Below are 20,690 nucleotides of genomic sequence, written 5' to 3'. Positions count from 1 at the left end.
AAAAGGGTTAACACTTTTTAAAAACGTGCTGCATTATTCTTGTCAGATGATCCTGATGAAAAATTGCCCTATACATGATCACACGATGTTTTTCCACAGGTGAAGGCAAAAAACATAACCCAAAAAGCAAAGTTTCATATGGAAATGAGTTTGCATTAAGAAAATGCTCATGAAACGAGGTCGAGGTCGTTTTTTAACTTTTTGCTTCTCAGCAGGGTGCACGCATATCTACATCAGTTGTTGGAGGGCGTGTGTTTTATCATTGGCTCAGTGGAATTGAATTCCCAGCTCACGTAGGTGGTTGGAGTTCATGTGAGCCTGCTCAATTTAAGATTAAAAAAAAAAAAAAATCACAGAACTCTGTCAAGGTCTTTGATCCCGACTTCCTTGTCTCTCAGATGCCGGGTGCACTACTGGTGTTGGGCCTTGTGACACTTTGATTTCTTCCTCTTGTCCTGACCTCAACTTCATAACCTATTTGCATTCTTGCTTCTGGTCTTGGTCAGTGGTCTTGAGTAAGTCTGCTCCTAGATGCGTTAGGCTCATTTTCTGCATTTGTCTTCCTTTTCACTCTCTCAGGAAGTCCCCTTGCATAATCTGCAAATTCACAGGGGGCAGAAGTGGCAGTGGGTGGGGCCTCGTGTCCAGGGCCTGCTCACCTCCGGGCTCTCAGCTCTTCAGCAAAAACTTTGGGGGAGAACAGGGGAAATGTGAACTTCCTTTAATCCTAAAATGAACATTCTTGTTTTTTTTTCTTTTTCAGTCCTAACTTAAACTGGATTTTCAACTCTGATCTGTCCATTGGTTGGCATCTCTCATCGTCGGGAAAGTTTTCAGAGTGTTTGTAGCAAACACAATTAGGAGGAATTCTTAGAAGCAGCGGAGGTTGGCAACTGTGCCAGGATAATTGTTGCTGGTGAGGGTGCCCCGCCACCCTCACCCTCCAAGCTGTTCAGACAGCATTCTTGTCTCCACTCCCAGTATCTGAAGCTCTGTCTCGACTATGTGAACAGCTGCTTTCCTTTCTTCATCTGCATGCTGGGTCAGACGTACGGGGACTTCCTCCCTGACCATGTGCCTCTAATGCTCTCCAGAGTGACTGACTTGTTCAGTTTATCCAGGTAGAACAGAACCTCTACGTTGCTGCAAAAAATGGTTATCCTTGGGTGCTGGAGAATCCCAACTACAGTTTGATGGAGTTTGAGGTCATCCAAGCAGCATTTCTGAATGAGTCTCCATTTCAGTATTTTTACTTTAGGACTGGAACCACGTTGCTGAAGACTTTAGATGAGGAAAAGGAGGGGCTGTCCTCGGGATCTCTGCTGACTGATGAGGAAAAATTAAGGATTGGAAAGCTTAAGGCCAAGATTATTAGCAAAGGGTTCCGTGTCCCGATTTTATAAAGATCTCCATGAGTTGGGGGACCTGGTTTTCAAGGACTGGTCAGTTGTGATAGAACAACTTTACCCAGCCACTTTAATGATCGGAAGTATAGGTTAGTAACTACGGAGAGAGCTAAGTCTATTATCGACATAAGGCTAATATGTTTTGTTATGTCTTCTTTGTAAGAGGAACTTTAAACGACTGAACATATCCTTAAACCTTTAAAATCGTTACCGTATTCCTGTAACATGCATTTCTCCATTTGGAGATTTTTGAAATGGAAAATAAGAGCAAATGAGGGGTCATGGAAGACTGTTGAGGAAGTTCAGGAGCTCTGAGACTACCTAAAATATTTGGCAGTTAATGTGGTAGGTCTGGAGCAGAGCGTCTCGATCAGGGCTCATTGTTCCCTGCGGGGCATTTGGGCCAAATCTGAAGACATTCTGGCATCAGAGCCAGGGGATGGTCCTGGTGTCCTAATGGGTGGAGGTCAGGGAAACTGCCACACATCTTATAGCAGACACAACAGCCCCCCATAGGAAAGTGTTTTCCAACCTGAAATGTCAATAATGTCAAGGCTGAGAAACCCCGATCTAAAGGGAAGAGAGCTTTTATTAATTTTTGGGTGCCTTTTGTATATTTTCACATTTAATCTTAAAGATTTAGTCCTGTAAGGTAGGCACTATAAATCCTGTTTTACAGATGAGCAAATGAAAGCTGCTGTATGGCAGTTAAGTGACTTCTCTGATGTCACATCATTAGCGAGGGATCATTCTGGGATTTGAACCCAGGGCATTTTGACTCTGAAATCCCCCCTCATTTTCTTTCAACCTTACCACTCAGTAATCCATGGACCGGCACTGAGCATCACCTAGGAGCTTGTTAGAAATGCATTCCAGGTCTACTGAATAAGAGTCTGCCTTTTAATAAGATGACCAGGTAAGTTGCATACCCATTAAAGTTTGATAAGCACAGCTTGCCATTCTGCCTCTAAATGAAGTGATTACATTTATTTTTGAAAGTAGTGACTCATGGACACATACAGAATAAAAGGGGAAGAGCAATATTAGAGAATGGCAGAGGTCTTTCACCTAGACAGACTTTGGGAGGGATCTGTGCTGCCCTTAAAATTATATTAAAAAAAAAATAGAATGTTTACACGTATATGTGTGTTTTGCAGGGGGTGGGGGTACAGAGATGGCCTGTGTCTTTGATCAGATTCTCAGAAGGTTCAATGACCCAATGATCCAAAAAAAGTCATGAAGTACTGTTGTAAGGGCCCAATTAATGTGGGCTTGCAACGTGATGGCATGAGGTACATTCCCAAATGCTTTTGGGTGGCCAGGCAGGCCGTAGTCCTTATGGTAGGGAGCAGGTGGATTTGTGGTAAACTGAAGGGACAGAGTTGACTCACCTAAAGTCATTCAGATGCAGCGTTGGTGGGGAGGAAGGGGGTGGTGAAATCCCACCTGTGCCCATCAACTCTGCCTACAAGCCAAATCATTTTGGAGTCCTAGAAAAGAATGCTGTGTCAGTCATAACTCTTTGGGTTGCGGGTGACTCAAACTGACTTTAACGAGAAAGGGATTTATTAGGTTATATAAGTTTAAAGCCCAGGATTAGGTCTGGTTCAGCTCAGGCTTCAACCAGTGGCTCCAATGATGTTACCAAGCCCTGGTGTTTTATTATCTCTCAGCATGGCTCTGCTGTCTGATGCTGCCTCAGTTCCTCGGCTCCTCCGCCATGGAAGGAAGGTCAGCTCTAAGTTCAAGTCCGGCAGAAATGGTTCAGAGTCCTATCACTGAGTCTTTCTGCCCCTGAGTAGCCTGAGACCATATGCTTGTATCTGACTTAATCACTGGTGCCAAGAGAGTGTGACGCTCTGATTGGCTAATCCTGGGTCATATGTCACCTTGGAGCTGGAGGTAGAGTCAGACCCACTGGAATAACATGAGTGGAGAGTTGGGACAGGATGTGATACCAAATGATAATCTGAGGCTGTTACTGAAACTAGAGTAGGTGAATGCGTGTTGAGTGTCAAAAACTATCCTGAATGTTTACTACAAGCTTGGAGTTTTAGAATGTCTAAGGACAGACATGTTCTCAGATCTCAGATTTTTCAGTTCCTAGCTGTGTGTGACCTTGAGCAAATGGCAATATTGGTAAGCCTTAGTCTCTTCTTGTGTATAATGGGTTAACATTAGCCACCCTGAGAGTAATAATGTGTGTAAAATACCTAAAAGCAGTGCCTAATGCATATTGGGCACAGAGCAAATAAAGCTAATAAAAACGAATAACCACACACGAGTGCTGGAAGGATATATGCTTTTGGCCAAAGCTTGAAATATGGTTAATAGTGGTATTCTTTATATCACTAGTAGTGACTAATCTCAATCTGAACTGCATTATGTAGATTAATATTTACTAATGTGTTTAAGAATCAAGCCTGTCTGTGTATTTGGGTTAGAGACAGGTCAGGTCTCCATAGTATTCTCCTTTGCCTTTGGTTTTAGTCATTACTGAAAAATTAGCTTGCTTTAGACTTTAGTTTTGAATGTATGATATATGGACTAAATGTGTGAATTAGAAGTTACAGAATGGATGAATTATTTTAAAAAAGGCTTTAGAAAGAATTGCTACATTATTTTTCTTTTGTATCTTTGATACCCTTTAATCACTCAGGTAGTTCCAAAATCTGATGGGAGTGGGTGGTGGGTAGCAAAAGGCCACCTGGGAAGCTGGTGGTTATTATAAGACAATATAGAGCTATTTGGTTCATACTCTTCACTCTTAGAAACACTTCTGAGGTCCTGGGAAATACTTGAGATTAGTGGGTGAGGTTCAAGTTCACCTCAAGAAACCCATTAGACTGTGGGATCGTTCCCAATTCTGTCTAAGACCTTGAAATCTGAAGCTGACTTTGGCCAGACTGTAGGATTTCCAGGTCTGTTTGGCTCTAACCTGAACCAAAGGGCAGCCCAGTTAAGTATGGAGGTCCAAGGTAAGGTGAGTATCTTCAGAACCTACCACGTTAGCCTACCTGGTGTTCGTTTTCCTGCATAACAGCCTCCCTCCATTAAAACAAAAGCAAAAACAAACTTTGGGGGACCTAAATGTCTCCAGAGACAGAAGGGCATTTTGGCAGTCCAGAGCACCTTGACTTTAATTAAACTGTGAGTTTAGAATTACAGTAAATTGAAACTGGAAGGAATCTCTGAGAGATCCAAGCGTCTGGCCCTGCCCGTTATTTTACCGGAGAGTTTAACAGGCTTGCCCAATGGCAGAGTTACACTTCTACCCATGGTTGTCATTGGATCAGGGCATCTTGTCCTAAAAATACACCCTGCTCTCCCAGCCCCTGCCATGGTTAGACATATAAACGTTTGCCACAAGATTGAATTAGGTAACTTCATGCTTAGTTAACAATCTAAAAAGATGAGGGGATGTATGTAGCAAATCTAGTTTTTGTTTTTGTTTTTGTTTTTTTTAAGTTTATTTATTTATTTTGAGGGGAGAGAGCATACACAGGTAGTGGAGGGGCAGAGAGAGAGAGGCAGAGAGAGAGGGAGAATCCCAAGCAGGCTCCATGCTGTCAGTGCAGAGCCCAACTCAGGGCTCTATCTCACGAACCATGAGATCGTGACCTGAGTGAAAAGCAAGAGTCAGACCTTAACTGACTGAGCCACCCAGGCGCCTTGCAAATACAGTTTTTAATTTTTATTTTTTCGCCCTTGTTATTCTGAGGTCATGAAATAACTTGAAATCCTAATAGGATTCCATATATGAATAGCTTTAGGAAGATTAAATTGCTTGCCTATTGTTTGCTTTCACTAGAATATGTGATGGGCTGTGAAACATGGTACCAACATAGACAGAAGGTGATACAGATGCAGAAGGGGAGACATCTTCCTGGGCATTTATCATAACCACATGTAATGGAAAATGTGAAACAAATCTAAGACATTAAAACTTATCTTTTTGTCCCTAAAGACTACAAACACAACTGTGAACGTTTCTATCATGAAGAGTTCGTGGAGAAGTGCAAAGAAGTGTTATTTCCAAGGAATCAAACAGAACCTTTGAAATCTTGGAAAGATTTGCCTTACAGGATGTGGGATCTGATCGCAACAGTGCTGCAGCAGGCTCTGGGTTAGATGCTGTCCTCTGGTAAGATGGCAAGAAATCTCAAGCCTTTTCCTTAGGCTTAAGCAAAACAGCCTGACTTTAGTGACTATGATCCCTCAAATTTTGGCCGTCCTCCCCTACCTCCCCTTTTCTATGCCCACCCTTTCCTGCATGAGAGGCCTCCTAAAAGCCACCCTTGGGTTAGAATTTCCTTATCAGATATCACTCTGCATTTGCAAAGTTTTCCTGGCTATTTCAGTTTCTTCCAGTCTCCTCAAGAAGATTCTTAACTCTGGAGGGTAGAGCTTGCCTCCTTTTCCCCCCATAGATCTAAGTTGCTGGAAGTAATTCCTGACAACGATGGAAAGACTTTAAGGAGAAGAAATTGGATTAGGAAATATGAACAATGCATCTGTATAGAGTCGTGTATTTTACAAAGAGCTTCCGCATACATCATCAGCTCATTATTCCATGAAGATTTTCAGCTAAGACTTATTTTAAATTTTTTAAAATGTTTTTTATTTATTTTTGAGACAGAGAGAGACAGAGCATGAGCACAGGAGGGGCAGAGAGAGGGGGAGACACAGAATCCGAAGCAGGCTCCAGGCTCTGAGCTGTCAGCACAGAGCCCGACACGGGGCTCGAACTCACGAACTGCGAGATCGTAACCTGAGCCGAAGCCAGATGCTTAACCGACTGAGTCACCCAGGTGCCCCATTCAGCTAAGACTTATTAAGTGCCTACTGTGGGCCACATTATTATTTGTGTTTGTGCACAGAATTGAGTTGTCTTACCCAGTGTGTGCACTCCTTCATTGTTTTGTCCAGCGTCGTCCACATTAAAATCCCCATATCTTTCCCCACCCGGGAGGCATGGGTTCACCCCCCACAGGCATGAAGAGGCTGGGGCGTGAAGTCAGAGTCCCTCTCTGTCTCATCAGTAGAAATAGGGAGATTCTCGAGACAGTTTTATTTCTCCATCCTCCGCCTCCACTTCTTACCACAGATCGCATTTATTCTGTCAGTTTTGTAGTTTGAAATAAACCCACAATGGCTGGGATGGCTCGGCCACTCACCCCACCTCTCCCTCTCCACCATCCCCCTCCACCGCCTCTGCCCCTGTCTCTGCACCCACCATTTCAGCTCACTGAGGTGTTGAGCTACCACCATTTTTGTGGTTCTGGGAACTCCTGCCAAGAGGAAGACAAGTTATTTGGTTAATACGACATGGAGCTCAGTCAAGGCTTTTAAAACTTACAGGAGTTTGGATCTATAGGTCACGTGTTTAAAAAATCTTACCTTTGAGGGGCACCTGGGTGGCTCAGTCTGTTGAGCATGCGACTTCGGCTCAAGTCATGATTTCAGGATTTGTGAGTTCGAGCCCCGCATCGGGCTCTCTGCTGTCAGTCTAGTCTGTCAGCCAGTGCAGAGCCCGCTTCAGATCCTTTGTCCCCCTCTCTCTGTCCCCTCCCCCAATAAAAAAACCCCTTAGGTTTGAATGGGCAAATCAATAGAGACAGTAGGTTAGTGGCAGCCAGGGGATGAAAGAAGAGGGGAAACGGGAAATGGCCCCTAGAGGGTCTGGAGGTTCTTTGTGGGGGGCTGAAAATGGTCTGGAATTAGTAGCGATATTCGTACAACCGTGTGAATATAGTGAAAGCCGCTGAAGTATACACTGGACAATGATGAGTTTTTGGTACGTGAGTTGTATCTCACACAGGTTATAACTTTAAGCGTTTCAGAGTAGATGAAAAATTTGATAAATTGTACTGCAGTGACAAGTCTGACTGTGCCCAAACAAAAACAACAATGAAATAAGTCCTTCGAAATTAGCTGTGTGGAAACAGGATTTTGCCATTTGGAAACAATGCTTTGGACTGTAAGTTCCCAAATTATATGTGTAGGTAGTGGAAAGGGGCGTTCTTTTGAGGTTTCCAGGCATTGTCTTAGTAACTGACCATCTAGAGCAATGGCCACAGATTGCTTTGCAAAGTTTTCATTTTCCGTTTGTTACTGAGAAGAAATTATTCAGAGCCTAGCCTAATTATGTGGATGTATTCTATTTGTATTTTTCCTTCATTGGTTTTACCTGCTAAGTGCCAAGGAGTGTTCTAGACACGGGATACAGCAGTGAACAAAGAGACAAAAACCCCTGCCTCCACGGAGCTTAGATTATGGAGCTAGGTAACAAACATGATAAATATGGAAAATATGTAATAAGTTCGATGTCTTTAGTGCTACGGAGTGAAGTATAAAATTTTGAAAGGGAATAGGCCGTCTGGTAGAAGGTGGCATTGGGCTGACTACTGGAAACAGGTGAGAGAGCAAGCTATGCAAATATGGATTGGACAAGCATTCCAGACAGAGGGAACAGCAAACACAGAGGTGCTGAGGCAGGAGGAATGGCAGGGAGGCCAGAGGCTGGAAGGAAGTCAGGGCTGTAGGGAGAGTGGTGGGGGACGAGGGTGGACATGTAATGGATGGGGGGAGGGGGAGGGTCTTATCTGGTCTCACAGGTCATCGTAAGGACTTGAGCTTTTACCATTTTTGGACAGAGAAATGACATATGTGACATAGTTTGACAAGCTCACTGTGGCTGCTTGGCTGAGGATAGACCTAAAGAGGGCAAGGGTGGAAATAGGACACAAAATCAGATTCTGCCATTCACATTTCATGGAGACATAATTAAAGCAATAACACATTGACTCCTAACTCATAATAACGGTGATGGAATTCTTAGGGAGTGACTTCTATTTAACGATCCTAACCTGCTTTAGGTTTCTATTTTAATGGCTCTTCACACTGATCTTCTTGCTCTGCTGAACCCGAATGTCAGGCTGGCTTATTTTATGCCATTCACTCATTCAGCAGCGTGCGATTAGTACTGTCCCAGCCACAAGCTATCCAACAGTGAGTACGAGAAGCCTGGTAACTGCCTCCCTGGAACTTACCTCCGTGAAAAATCACTAGGCACATATTTATGAAATCACGGGCGTGTAAGGAATAGGATTGAAGTCTGCATGTAGTGACACCGGTGATACCTGGGAATCCTCTGTATATCTGGACGTACTTCACTACGGAAGTTAAGCAATGAGTTATCTTGTGCCCACGCCAGTGCAGAGGAATCTTCTTTCTGCCGTTCTACAGGCCAAGTCACCCTGGTAGAGGAGCAGACTACCTCTTAGTGAGTTACTAACAATCATGGTCATTTGCAATGTCATGGTAGTCAGGATCGATGGGGATCCTTGGCATATGAGTGCTTCTATTTTGCTCCTGATATGGTGTTCTATGGACGATCAGTTTGGTGATGGTGGCTGTGTCCCTGGGAGGATGTTAGCAGCACAGATACAAGGACGGTGGGCTGGTGTGATAGGGTCTCCTGGGCGTTTGGGCAGGTTGGGCCCTTGATGTAAGCCCAGGTTTTTACTGGACAACCCTAGGATCTGTGTAGCTGGAAGGGCCTTCCACGGTTACCATCTCTCCTCTGTCCTAATTTTACACAGGGCAGAGCTAAAGCCCAGAGGGCAGATTACTTACTTAGAGCCCATTGAGGCCAAAGTTGAGACTAGCTAGAATTTCCTATCTCTTAGAGAGAGATGCAGAACAATATTTTCTCCCTCCCTTCCTTTGTAAATATTGACTACATTTTACCCCTTTATTTTTCAGAATAAATCCTCTTCCAGTTGACAAGTCTATTTTGCTCTTGTCTGGAGAACGTGGTTGTGGGAAGTCCACTCTGATCGCCAACTGGGTGAATTATTTCAAAAAGAAATATCCGAGCATGTTGGTGATCCCTCATTTTGTGGGCAGCACCTGTGAAAGCAGTGACATCATGTCCGTGATGCATTGCTTCATCACAGAATTGCAGTTCAAAAACTATGGTAATGGAGTCAAGCTTTTAACCTCAGGAAGTTTTTGTTGGAGGGCAGATATTCTGTCTACTGCTCGTGTGGCCGTTCTCTTGTTCCAGCATAACCCCCGTGTTGTCTCACCTGCAGAATCTACCCACCTCTTCCCCTCACAGAATTAAATTTCCTTCCTTTCCTACTTCCTTCTTTCACCAAAAATGGATTGAGTACCTTTATGTGCTAGGGCACTATTCCGGGCAGTTCCTTACCCTCATGGTGTTTTTTATGTTCTTGGGGTGGCGGAGACAAAGAGTTAACCAACTCAATGTTTGATAAGTTCTATGAAGAAGAAGAAAACAGAGCAAGAAGGGAGGCTGTGTGTGTGTGTGTGTGTGTGTGTGTGCGCGCGCGCGCGCGCGCACGCGCACGCATGTGTGTAAACTGTTAGGACTTGAAAAGTGTGGTCAGGGAAAGCCTTGCTGCAAAAGGGACATTTGAATACATACCTGAAAGAGGGAGCCACACAGATATCTCAGGGCTAGCATTCCAATCAAGGGAAACAAGTGCAAGGCTTCTAAGGTGGGACATGCCTCTGAACTACTGCTCTTCCTCTTCGATTCAGTAACTATTTATTGAGCAGGTTCATTTACTCACTTGCTCATTCATTCCCTCATTTCTGAATATTTATTGATCACCTAATCTGTGTCAGGCACTTCTCTGGGTTCTGGGGATGTACGCATCAGGCAAATAGGGTCACGGCTCCCATAGATACCACGTTACAGTTGAGAAAGGCAGATAACCGATAAACAGGAAACATATAATGATAAATGCCATGCAGCGTGATGTGATAAGGTGACAGGTTGCTAGTTAGGCTGAGTGGTCAGGGACTGTCTCTGTGTTAGAGTATCTCTAGCAGCTGTGACGAGTAAGTCCCATTTCAGTGGCTTCTCGAATGAAGTTTATTTCTGATCCATGGAGCAGTCCAGTAAGGGGTTCCTAGTTAGGCAACAAGTGGCTTTCCTCCATGTGGTGATTTGGGGACACAGGCCTTTTCCATCTTGAGGCTGTGTCATCCCCTAGGACCTCAGAGTCCTCTGCCTTTGGCTAGAGGAAGGGGAAAAAGGGTGGAAAAGGTGCACCTGTCCCTTTAAAGCCTTGGCCTGGCATCGATCCACATCAATCCCACTGCCATTCTTTTGGCAAACACTTGGCCACCCTGGGCCCACATGGCTGCACTGGGAGTCAAGTGGGGACAGAACGCTAACCCCACGCTCTGGAAGGGGGACATGGGCTTTTGCAGGACAGGTAGCCATCTATACCCTGTAGAGACCTCACGGATGAGGAGGAGCTGGCCATGTGGAGATTAGAAGAAAGAACGTTCCAGGCCGAGAGAGTAGTTAAGGTAATACAGGTCCTAAGCCAGAAGCAAAGTGGAGTTAGAGAGGGCAAGCAGGCCAGTGTGGCCGGGCCATGGTGGGCAGGAGGGGGACTCATATCAGATGGAGCCGGAGGTGAAGACGGGGCCATTTCAGGGCTGGGCTTTGTTGGACAGAATGTTAGGTTCAGATTCTGTTGAGTACAGTGGGGTGACCAGTGGGAAATCTTAAGCAGGGGAGGGATATGATTTGATTGATATTTTGCAAAGATTAAAATCTGTCTGGTGTAGGGAAAATGGATGTGGAGGAGCAAGCATGGAGGCAGGGACACTTGTTAGAGGCTTTTGCAAATGGTCCAAGCAAGGGATGACAGTAGCAGAGGAGGAAGAGAGCTTTAGATAGATTGAGGATTTGCTGAGGAGTTGAATGTGGGTTTTGCAGGACAGGAGGAGTTGAGGACAGCTTTGGGAAGCTAGACAGACAGCGCTGTTTGCTGAGATGGAACATTATCGGTGGCGTGGGAGCAGCAGGTGCTAGGGGGAATCAAAAGAGTTTTGCTTTAGACGAAAGACATTTGAGATACAAGGTGTACATGGGGAATGGTAACAATCATGTGGGATCTGCCTCCGTTCTAGGAGCAGTTGACCTCGGTGGCTACTTATTAGCTGTCTGACCTTCTGCGAGTTATTTTAACTCTATGTAGCTCTGGTTTCCCATTTGTAAAATGCAGATGATTAAAAAAATGTCTTATAGGTAGTTGAGAGGATTGACTAAGATAAAGTAGGAAAAACAAAGACACTTAGCTCAGCTCTTGGCCTATAGGAAGCGCCGATAAATATCAGCTATTATGTCGTTAGGTGTCTGCCATATGTTTGCATGTCTGACTCCGCCTGCTTTTGGGAACTCATCCCTTCTCACCTGGGGCTTGTACACAAGTGCACATTTGGGTTTCGCCTGGGTACGTGGGACGCAGAATGGGTTTTGATGGACGTGTATTATCTCTGTATGATGGGACAGGTATTTGAGTGCCTTTCTGTGTGTGTGGTGGGTATGAGTAAGTAGGGCGAACATGTGGGCGTGAGTTCTCTGCCGTTGCATTTCTCGTTGTAAAGTGGGTAAAACCAAAATCAGCAGCAGCAGGTGTGACTGGTTCTACACGACAACAACTGATCCTACTCAGCCACATCCCAAGGGTGTTCCGACCAGCCAGGCTGATGAGATAAACCCCACTGAGCATGCCATTAGGATTTTATTCCCAAAGGGAACTATTAGTTTAATGAGTGTGTTCCAAGGTGCTGAAAGCTCATAACAAAAACAGCTGCCATCTGTATTCAAAAAAACATGGATTTTTTTTTAATGTTTATTTTTGAGAGAGAAAGATGTGAGTGGGGGAGGGGCAGAGAGAGAGGGAGACAGAAGCCGGCTCCACCCTGATGGCAGAGAGCCCCGTGCAGGGCTCGAACTCACGAACCGTGAGATCATGACAGGAGCCAAATTCAAGAGTTGGGTGCTTAACCAGCTGAGCCACCCAGGTGCCCCATCAGCTGCTATCTTTAAAAACGAGCAGATCTTGAGGTTGACAAAGCAGACTGCATTCAGGAACAGCCTACGAGTGAGTACCTGACACTCAGGAGACACCTTCTGTCCCGGAGAGAACAGCCCGCCTCATTAGCAGCGGGAGGCAGAGGGGAAAGGCTGTGGCTCTGGACTTGGCCCGCCTGCATTTTCCATCCTGGCTCTGCTGCTTACTAGCCGTGTGCTCTTGGGCAGTTTACTTACGCAGTGTGGGCCCCCGTTTCTCATCTGTGAAATGGGGGGTGGGATTCACAGTACCTACCCAGGGGATTACAGGTAGAGAATTTAGAAGAGTACCGGGCACTCAGTTGTCGTTAGTATTATCATTGTTGCAGCGATGATGATGATGGTGGTGGTGATGGTGATGGTGATTCCTCACTGAGCTAAAGAGGCAGGGAGAGCGTGGGGGCTACTAAGGGAAACAAGAAACTTATTCATTAGCTAGACTAAGGGAGGAGGTAGCACAATGCAGGAGAGTTTGTAGCCGCAGCGGGGGTGGGGGGAGGAACTTGAGGGGGAGCACCGTGTACCGCCTAGCGTGTGCTCGTGCTCAGCTTGGCCGCCTGAGCCAGGAAGCTGGGTTTCACCCGGGTGAGGTGGGTGTGGGCAGAAGAGGAAGAGCTGCCACTGAGAACGCAGCTGGCCGAGAGGTCAGCTCCTCTGCGGCGTCTCCCTGTGGCGGCCTCAGCCGTGAGCAGCTCCAGCTCCTGCAGGCGCCCTGCCCTCCCCAGTGGGCCGACAAAGGGCCCCTGTGTGAAGCTCACATTTCTGCTCCTCTGTCCTCACCCCTGCTTGCCTAGATAGAGGGAGCTTGCAGACAGAACTGCTCGGAGCCAGCTCTCCCCTGGCCCGTGCCCCTCGCCTGCCTTGCAGGCCACTGATGTTCCTAATGTGACATGCCTCGCGGAAGGTCGAGGAGAGCCACTGATTTTCTTATTTCCCTGTTTCTTCCCCCTGTCACCCCCCTCCCCTGGTGGCGGCCCGAATAACAATGAGTTCCATTTACTGAATTGGCGTTCTGAGTGCCCGGTTCTGTGCTAAGGGCTTTCTCAGCATCTTAGTTAATGTTCCTAGCATCCAGCATTCTCGTCCCAGATAAAGAGCGGGGCTCACAAAGGCTGGCTCACACAGCTGTGTGGGCAGAACAAGGGTTCAGACTCAGGTCTTTGCTGAGCTCAGGGCCCCTTGTCCTCATTACTGCCCGGTCTTGCCTCCTTGAACAAACAGAGGGACATTTTGCTCCTCAGGGCCCTCTCGCATCACTTACCGGGGAGTCTGCCCTCAATACCAGCAGGACTCCTTGGCAGGGTTCTCCAAGCCTTGTGTCCTGGGCCTGGGTGACTTCTCCAGGGGCTCCTGCTCTTGGTGCCACAGGTGTGGTCTCCCTGGAGCAGCCGGTCATTTCCGTCTCTCCTTGTCTGTCCACTTTCACTCCCGTCTACTGGAATGCCCCTCCGCTTCTCAGGTTGGTGAAATCCTCTTGTCCCTTAAAGCCCTATTTAAACTTTTTTTTTTTTTTTTAACGTTTATTTTTGAGACAGAGAGAGACAGAGCATGAACGGGGGAGGGTCAGAGAGAGAGGGAGACACAGAATCTGAAACAGGCTCCAGGCTCTGAGCGGTCAGCACAGAGCCCGACGCGGGGCTCGAACTCACGGACCGTGAGATCATGACCTGAGCCGAAGTCGGCCGCTGAACCGACTGAGCCACCCAGGCGCCCCTAAACTTTTTTTTTTTAATGTTTATTTATTTTTGAGAGAGTGAGCTGGGGTGGGGCAGAGAGAGAGGGACCCAAAGGATCTGAAGCAGGCTCTGCGCTGACAGAGAACCTGATGTGGGGCTCGAACTCATAAACTGTGAGATCACGACCTGAGCCAAAGTCAGTTGCTTAACCGACTTGAGCCACTCAGGCACCACAAGGCCCTATTTAAAAAGCACCCTCTGGGGGCACCTGGCTATCTCAGTTGGTAGAGCATGAGACTCCCAATCTCGAGGTTGTGGGTTCGAGCCCCACATTGAGTGCAGAGATTACTTAAAAGTAAAATCTTAAAAAAAAAAAAAAAAAAAGAGCACCCTCTCAATAAGAGGGCCTGATGGCTGCCTCTCTCCTTCATCTCCAACTTTGAGCAAGTGGCAAGGGTAGCCCCAGTCCCGTTGTACTCTAGTTTATGTGGGTGTATCCCTGCAAACACTGTGAGCTTGCCATCCTGGTCACCCACTACTTACACGTGATGCTGACATTGTATGTTTTACTGTATCCCGTTATAGTCCTGGCAGTGCAGGAAACCATGTCTGTTTTATTGGCCATTCTCACATTCAATGCCTGACACAGAGCCTGACCGACACAGAAGGTTCTCAATAAATCTTTATTGAATGATAAGAGATAACACTGCCAAAAAGTGAAAAAAATCAGTTAATCTCTGTCATTTTGTTACAAAGTATTTTGAAATTGTACCAATTGACTGTTTTTCTCTCCCCATGAATTTACCTTTTGTGACTGGGTGTTTAAAAACTTGAGCTGTTGGGGCGCCTGGGTGGCTCAGTCAGTTAAGCGTCTGACTTCGGCTCAGGTCGTGATCTCGCGGTCTGTGAGTTCGAGCCCCGCGTCCGGCTCTGTGCTGACAGCTCAGAGCCTGGAGCCTGTTTCAGATTCTGTGTCTCCCTCTCTCTGACCCTCCCCCGTTCATGCTCTGTCTCTCTCTGTCTCAAAAATAAATAAAAGTTAAAAAATAAAATAAATAAAAACTTGAGTTGTTACTATTTAAATTAGGCAATAGGCTCTCTCAAAAATAAATAAAACATTGAAAAAAAAAAAGAAAAAGGGGGCGCCTGGGTGGCCCAGTCGATTAAACAACTGACTTCCGCTCAAGTCACGATCTTGTGGTTCATGAGTTCGAGCCCTGCATCGGGCTCTATGACAGCTCAGAGCCTGGAGTCTGCTTCAGATTCTGTGTCTCTGTCTCTCTCTGCCCCTCTCCCTCTCATACTCTGTCTCTGTCTGTCTCAAAAATAAATAAAAAGGGGCGCCTGGGTGGCTTGATCGGTTAAGCGTCCGACTTTGGCTCAGGTCATGATCTCACGGTCCGTGAGTTCAAGCCCCGCGTCGGGCTCTGTGCTGACAGCTCAAAGCCTGGAGCCTGTTTCGGATTCTGTGTCTCCCTCTCTCTCTGCCCCTCCCCTGTTAATGCTCTGTCTCTCTCTGTCTCAAAAATAAATAAATGTTAAAAAAAATTTTTTTTAAATAAAATAAATAAATAAATAAAACATTAAAAAAATTTAAATTAGACAATAGGCCATTGTCATCCAGGAGAGACAGTTTGGTTCCAACAGAATAAAGAGATAGGTTTAGGATCATTTTCCAATACTAGTAATTCTGCCTATCTTCAATATTATTTTGAGGAAAAATAATTCTAATCACCCCAAATAGGATTTTAAAAAACACTGAAACGATGCTTTCCTTTGCATACTTAGATATAGATCTGTATCTTCCTTGAGGTTTTTTTTCCTTTTTTTTTGCCTGGGATTATTTTTCTGCTGATTATTATGAGTGATATTATGTTTTATGATTGTCAGGCTGCGTGTATTTTCTGAGGTTCATTCACCTCCGTTTTGTCACATAGCCTCTGTACCAGCTTCACGCAAAAGGTCAACAGTCCGTGCCTCCCGCATGTGGCTGTGGCTGCTGGGAAACGGAATCCGCCAGCAGTGACCTGTGTGGCTTGGAAACCCAGATGGAGTAACCGTTGAGTGAGGATGTGTTGCTGGCAGGAAAACTATTAGCAAAATCAGTGTCTGTAAAGCTCCTGATGACCTGTGTTCCAGCCTTTTCACCTTGCTGGGCCTGTTTCCTCACTTACAAGATGAGGGTTTGGACTAGACGACATGATCTCCAGAACCGCTCCTTCTCCAAAATTCACTTAGTCAAGGTCTGGAATCTCAATACTTTAAAGATTTGGGGGGGGGGGGGGGGGGTAAAACCCTCCAAGGATGAAGCACCAAGATTGTTCTCTTCCCGTTCTTGAAAAATACTTTTAATTGGGGGCGCCTGGGTGGCGCAGTCGGTTAAGCGTCCGACTTCAGCCAGGTCACGATCTCGCGGTCCGCGAGTTCGAGCCCCGCGTCAGGCTCTGGGCTGATGGCTCGGAGCCTGGAGCCTGTTTCCGATTCTGTGTCTCCCTCTCTCTCTGCCCCTCCCCCGTTCATGCTCTGTCTCTCTCTGTCCCAAAAATAAATTAAAAAAAAAAAAAAAAAAAACGTTGAAAAAAAAAAATACTTTTAATTGTGTGATCCAAGCTCAGACTATCTTGTTTTGATTCTTTCTTCTCCTTTATGTCTTGCATTCATATACAATCTTCAAGTCATTGATTTTATAGTCATTTTCTGATACCAAAATATCTTTAAAAATCAATATATCCATTTATAAAATAAGTAAGTCCTGGGGCTGCCATGTATAGCATGGTGACTATAGTTAATAATACTGTTTTGCATATTTTGAAAGTGGCTAAAAGTACGTTTTTTTGAATGTTTATTTTTCAGAGAGAGAGAGTGAGAGAGAGAGAGTGCATGCAAGTGGGGGAGGGGCAGAAAGCGAGGGAGACAGAATGCAAAGCAGGTTCCACACTGTCAGTACAGAGCCCCCTGTAGAGCTAGAACTCACAAACCACGAGATCGTGACCTGAGCCGAAGTTGGAAGCTTAACCAACCGAGCCACTTAGGCACCCCCGTCAGAGTACATCTTAAAAGTTCTGGTCACAAGAAAAAAAGTGTTTTTGTATCCGTGCAGTGATAGATGGTAACTAGACTTACAGTGGTGATCATTTTGTGTATACAAATATTGAATCATTATGTTGTACGCCTGAAACTAATGTAGTATCATTTGTGATTTATACCTCAATAAAAAAACCCAATGTAACCCTCTAGTATAATGTAAAAGAGAAAGGTAAAGTAATTTATTGCAAAATAATATGCATTCCAATATGTAAATGCTCAGACATGATTCCAGTAGAAGCCACAGTGGAGTAGGCAGGTCATGGAAAATGACCATGCTTTCGAAAGCTGCTAGTGCAGACATCCATGGGTGTGTTGTAGTCAAGGCTCCAACATCGTGAGCAGTGTTCCCATCAGGGTCGTGATTTTCTGAAATCTTGGCATCATTTCAGACGAAACAACATATAATCTTCCATCACTTTCTATGGTAGTTGTATTCCTAGGAAACTCAATGTGTTTTGAATCGGTGCAAAAATTACTTTGCATTTACATGAAAATGGAGTTGGTTTCTAGGTGAGGTCATTAATAAGGTTACCCCCTCTCCCCCCACCCCCCACCCAAGTGACTGTCTGGCAGAACATGTGAAAGCAGGTAGACCCCAGGACACAGCTGCATTGTGTGTGACTGTCCTGTGTTCTAGGACATCTCGAATTCCTGTTGAGTTCCACTGCTCTAATCAGCTTCCTGTTTTTTTGAATGCTCATGTGTTTTCCTACCTCCAGACCTTTACCTTTGCTTTGTCTTGCTTGATATTCCTTTGCCCTCATCTCTACCTGTGCATTCCCCGAAGCTCGTCTCACATGTCTTCTGCATGAAGCTTGTCTTCATTGTGATGGTTCTGCATCACACTCCAGTACTCTTCAGACTCATATTCTGCCTTGAAATGTGGTTTTTTTTGTGTGTACTGAACCCATTTTCACTTCCCTTAACTCCTTGACTTTATTTATAGATCATTTTTATCTCCTTTTAGCATTGAGCACAGAACCTTGCACGTAACAGGCAACCAATAAGTATTGTTAAACATAGTTATTCAATATGCTTCTAACAGAATCTTAATGCACCTGAGAGATGTAAATCCATTAAAAGCTTCTTTGCATAACTTGGTTTTCTAGATTCTAATGTGCCTAAATTTCTATGGGAAACATGGCCTTTGAAAAATAAAAGCAAGACCAAAGTTGTATGTAGTAAAATGCTCTTAAAGTATTAAGCAGTTGATTACAATTTTGGGTTGCTCTCTGCTATGTCACGCAATCAGAGTTTGCAAGTTGGTCCTCTCAAATTACATCCTTTGCCCTTTGCTGGTTTATAGCATGATTTTCCCTGGTAATTTACAGATTCGAAGGTCTGGCGTCCAATATTGCGGATAGAGTAATTTAGGATTGGTTATGTCAGATTTGATGTGGGTGAGAACTGAAGAGACCAGGCAGTGGTGGGGGATGATGCGTGTGTGCCCCTGCTGGACCACCCAGGTGGTAGCCGTGGCCCCTAAACAGCCACCTGATGTTACAGAGCTGCATAAACTTCGCAGACTGCATAGACTGGCTTCTCTTTCTTCCCATCCAGCTCTTTGTAACATGAACTATTTTTGCATTTTGGAAGATGAGAGTAATGCTTTGGAATCATACAAAATATTTTTTATATAAAATCCTGAAAATGTATAGGAGACATCTGGTGGTAAATATCATTATCCCTTTTGGGTTGAATATTTTTAGGCTGCTAATCACACATATACCTATATGTGTCAGCTGTACAGCTGTGAATAGCACTCATTGTTCCCAACCCCTTCCGCCTCCCCATCCCATTAACATATTCTAGCAATGATGGAAACATTTTTGCCTAATTTGAACAAATTCCTATGCTCTAGGTACTCAGCTTGAAACTGATGTTCTTAACGAAGGCTCAAATGTCTTAGTCTTTTCACTTCTTGTGGAAGTTTTCATTGCTTCCATCAATTTAAAGCCATGCATACTTGTCCTAGATGGAATTGAAGAATTGATTGGCATTTATGGGATTTTAGGACAGAAGGTAATCTCTTTTTAAAATAATACCTATTTTATTACTGCTTTATAAAAAGAAAACTCCATAATTTAGAAGGTATGTAACATCTTTCTTTTTATTTATTTTTTTCAATGTTTATTTTTGAGAGAGAGAGAGTGAGAGAATGAGCACGGAGGAGGGGCAGAGAGAGAGAGAGAGTGAGGGAGGAAAGCAGGCTCCAGGCTCTGAGCTGTCCGTGCAGAGACTGACACAGGGCTTGAACTCATGACCACAAGATCATGACTTGAGCCGAAGTTGGATGTCCAACTGACTGAGCCTCCCAGACGCCCCTGTAACACCTTTCCATTGCATTGCATATCTGTAGCTATAGCCAGCATTGCTTATAGCTACTACTATATGTTTTATTGAAGAAATACTTCTGTGACACAACGGGTCAGGCACCTTTCTAGGCACTTTACAAATATTAACGCATTTAATTCTCAGAAGAACCCTATGAAAGAGAGACTGTGATCATCATCCCTGTTTATACAGAGGGGACTGAGCATGGAGGTGTTAGGTGGCTTGTCCAACATCCTAAGATTGTGTTAGACTCAGAATTCAGACATGGACAGTCTGGTTCTGGAAACTGTGACCTTTACTTCTGCCTGATTCTGCACCGCCCCCCCCCCCCCCCCCATTTTATACATTGATCAGGCATTTATTGGACTCCTAGTATTTTCTTTATGTTGTATATTATGACCTGCGTCATCGATACTGATTATGCACATACCAAATCCCATCGATTGGTTGCTCTCCTTAGTTTTTCTTATCTTTTTTTTTTAACGATTATTTTTGAAGGAGAGGGAGACAGAGTGTGAATGGGGGAAGGGCAGAGAGAGCGGGAGAATCCGAAGCAAGCTCCAGGCTCTGAGCTGTCAGCACAGAGCCCAACACGGGGCTCAAACTCATGAACCATGAGATCATGACCTGAGCCGAAGTTGGACGCTTAACTGACTGAGCCACCCAGGTGCCCCTCCTTAGTTTTTCTTCTGTTTGAGCTGATATTGGATCACTGGAACCTTGTGAAGAATTTTATCTAAAACTTAAAAACACATGTAAATTATAAATTAGGTAAGTAATATATGTTTCTGATAGAAAATATGATGAAGAAAAAGAAAACAGAAAATTAGGTATACTCACAGTCTCACCACTCTTCTACGTTTTGGAGTATAGCCTTCCTTCTTCTATGGGTGTCTATGTACACTCCTTGACGCTTATGTAAATGAAATTACACACCGTATTGTTTTATAATCTTTTTAATTTAATGCATGGCAACCACCACAAATTCGGCAAATAGTTCTTGACCACTCACTATAGCAAAAGCACTACAAGCAGAGTCAGACATGGTCCCTGCAGAGAAATGGAGCTTTCATTCTAACAGGGGATGGCTGATGTTAATGATGCTATTACACAAATAAGGACAAGATTGCAAACTGTGACAAGTGCTGGGCTTTGATATATAGGAGGATGACCGAGTGATGGCACGGAGATGCCAATGGCATTGAAGGAAGCGATTACTTACATTTCCTGAGAGAAGGAGATGCGCCTTGCCACTCGGGGCCCCAGGGGAAGTATCAGGGT

General features: G+C 44.8%; 1 protein-coding gene and 1 non-coding gene across 2 annotated transcripts in view; both read left to right on the top strand.

Moving 5' to 3' along the window:
- Positions 1-906: 906 nt before the first annotated feature.
- LOC125919913 (putative tetratricopeptide repeat protein 41) overlaps positions 907-20,690 on the top strand; it is a gene marked incomplete at its 5' end in the record, with an annotated part of 69,758 nt that continues 49,974 nt past the window's right edge. The window contains 7 exon segments of the mRNA XM_049626718.1: positions 907-1,120; positions 1,123-1,391; positions 1,393-1,495; positions 5,374-5,430; positions 5,433-5,550; positions 9,174-9,388; positions 18,937-19,097. Of these exon segments, the coding sequence (XP_049482675.1) occupies positions 907-1,120; positions 1,123-1,391; positions 1,393-1,495; positions 5,374-5,430; positions 5,433-5,550; positions 9,174-9,388; positions 18,937-19,097 (1,137 nt within the window).
- On the top strand, positions 14,255-14,327 carry TRNAG-CCC (transfer RNA glycine (anticodon CCC)). Its single transcript has one exon. It is a non-coding gene; the product is annotated as a tRNA-Gly (tRNA).

Source organism: Panthera uncia, chromosome B4 (assembly GCF_023721935.1).
Source record: "Panthera uncia isolate 11264 chromosome B4, Puncia_PCG_1.0, whole genome shotgun sequence".
Lineage (NCBI taxonomy): Eukaryota > Metazoa > Chordata > Mammalia > Carnivora > Felidae > Panthera > Panthera uncia.
This window is presented reverse-complemented; position numbering and strand designations above follow the sequence as displayed.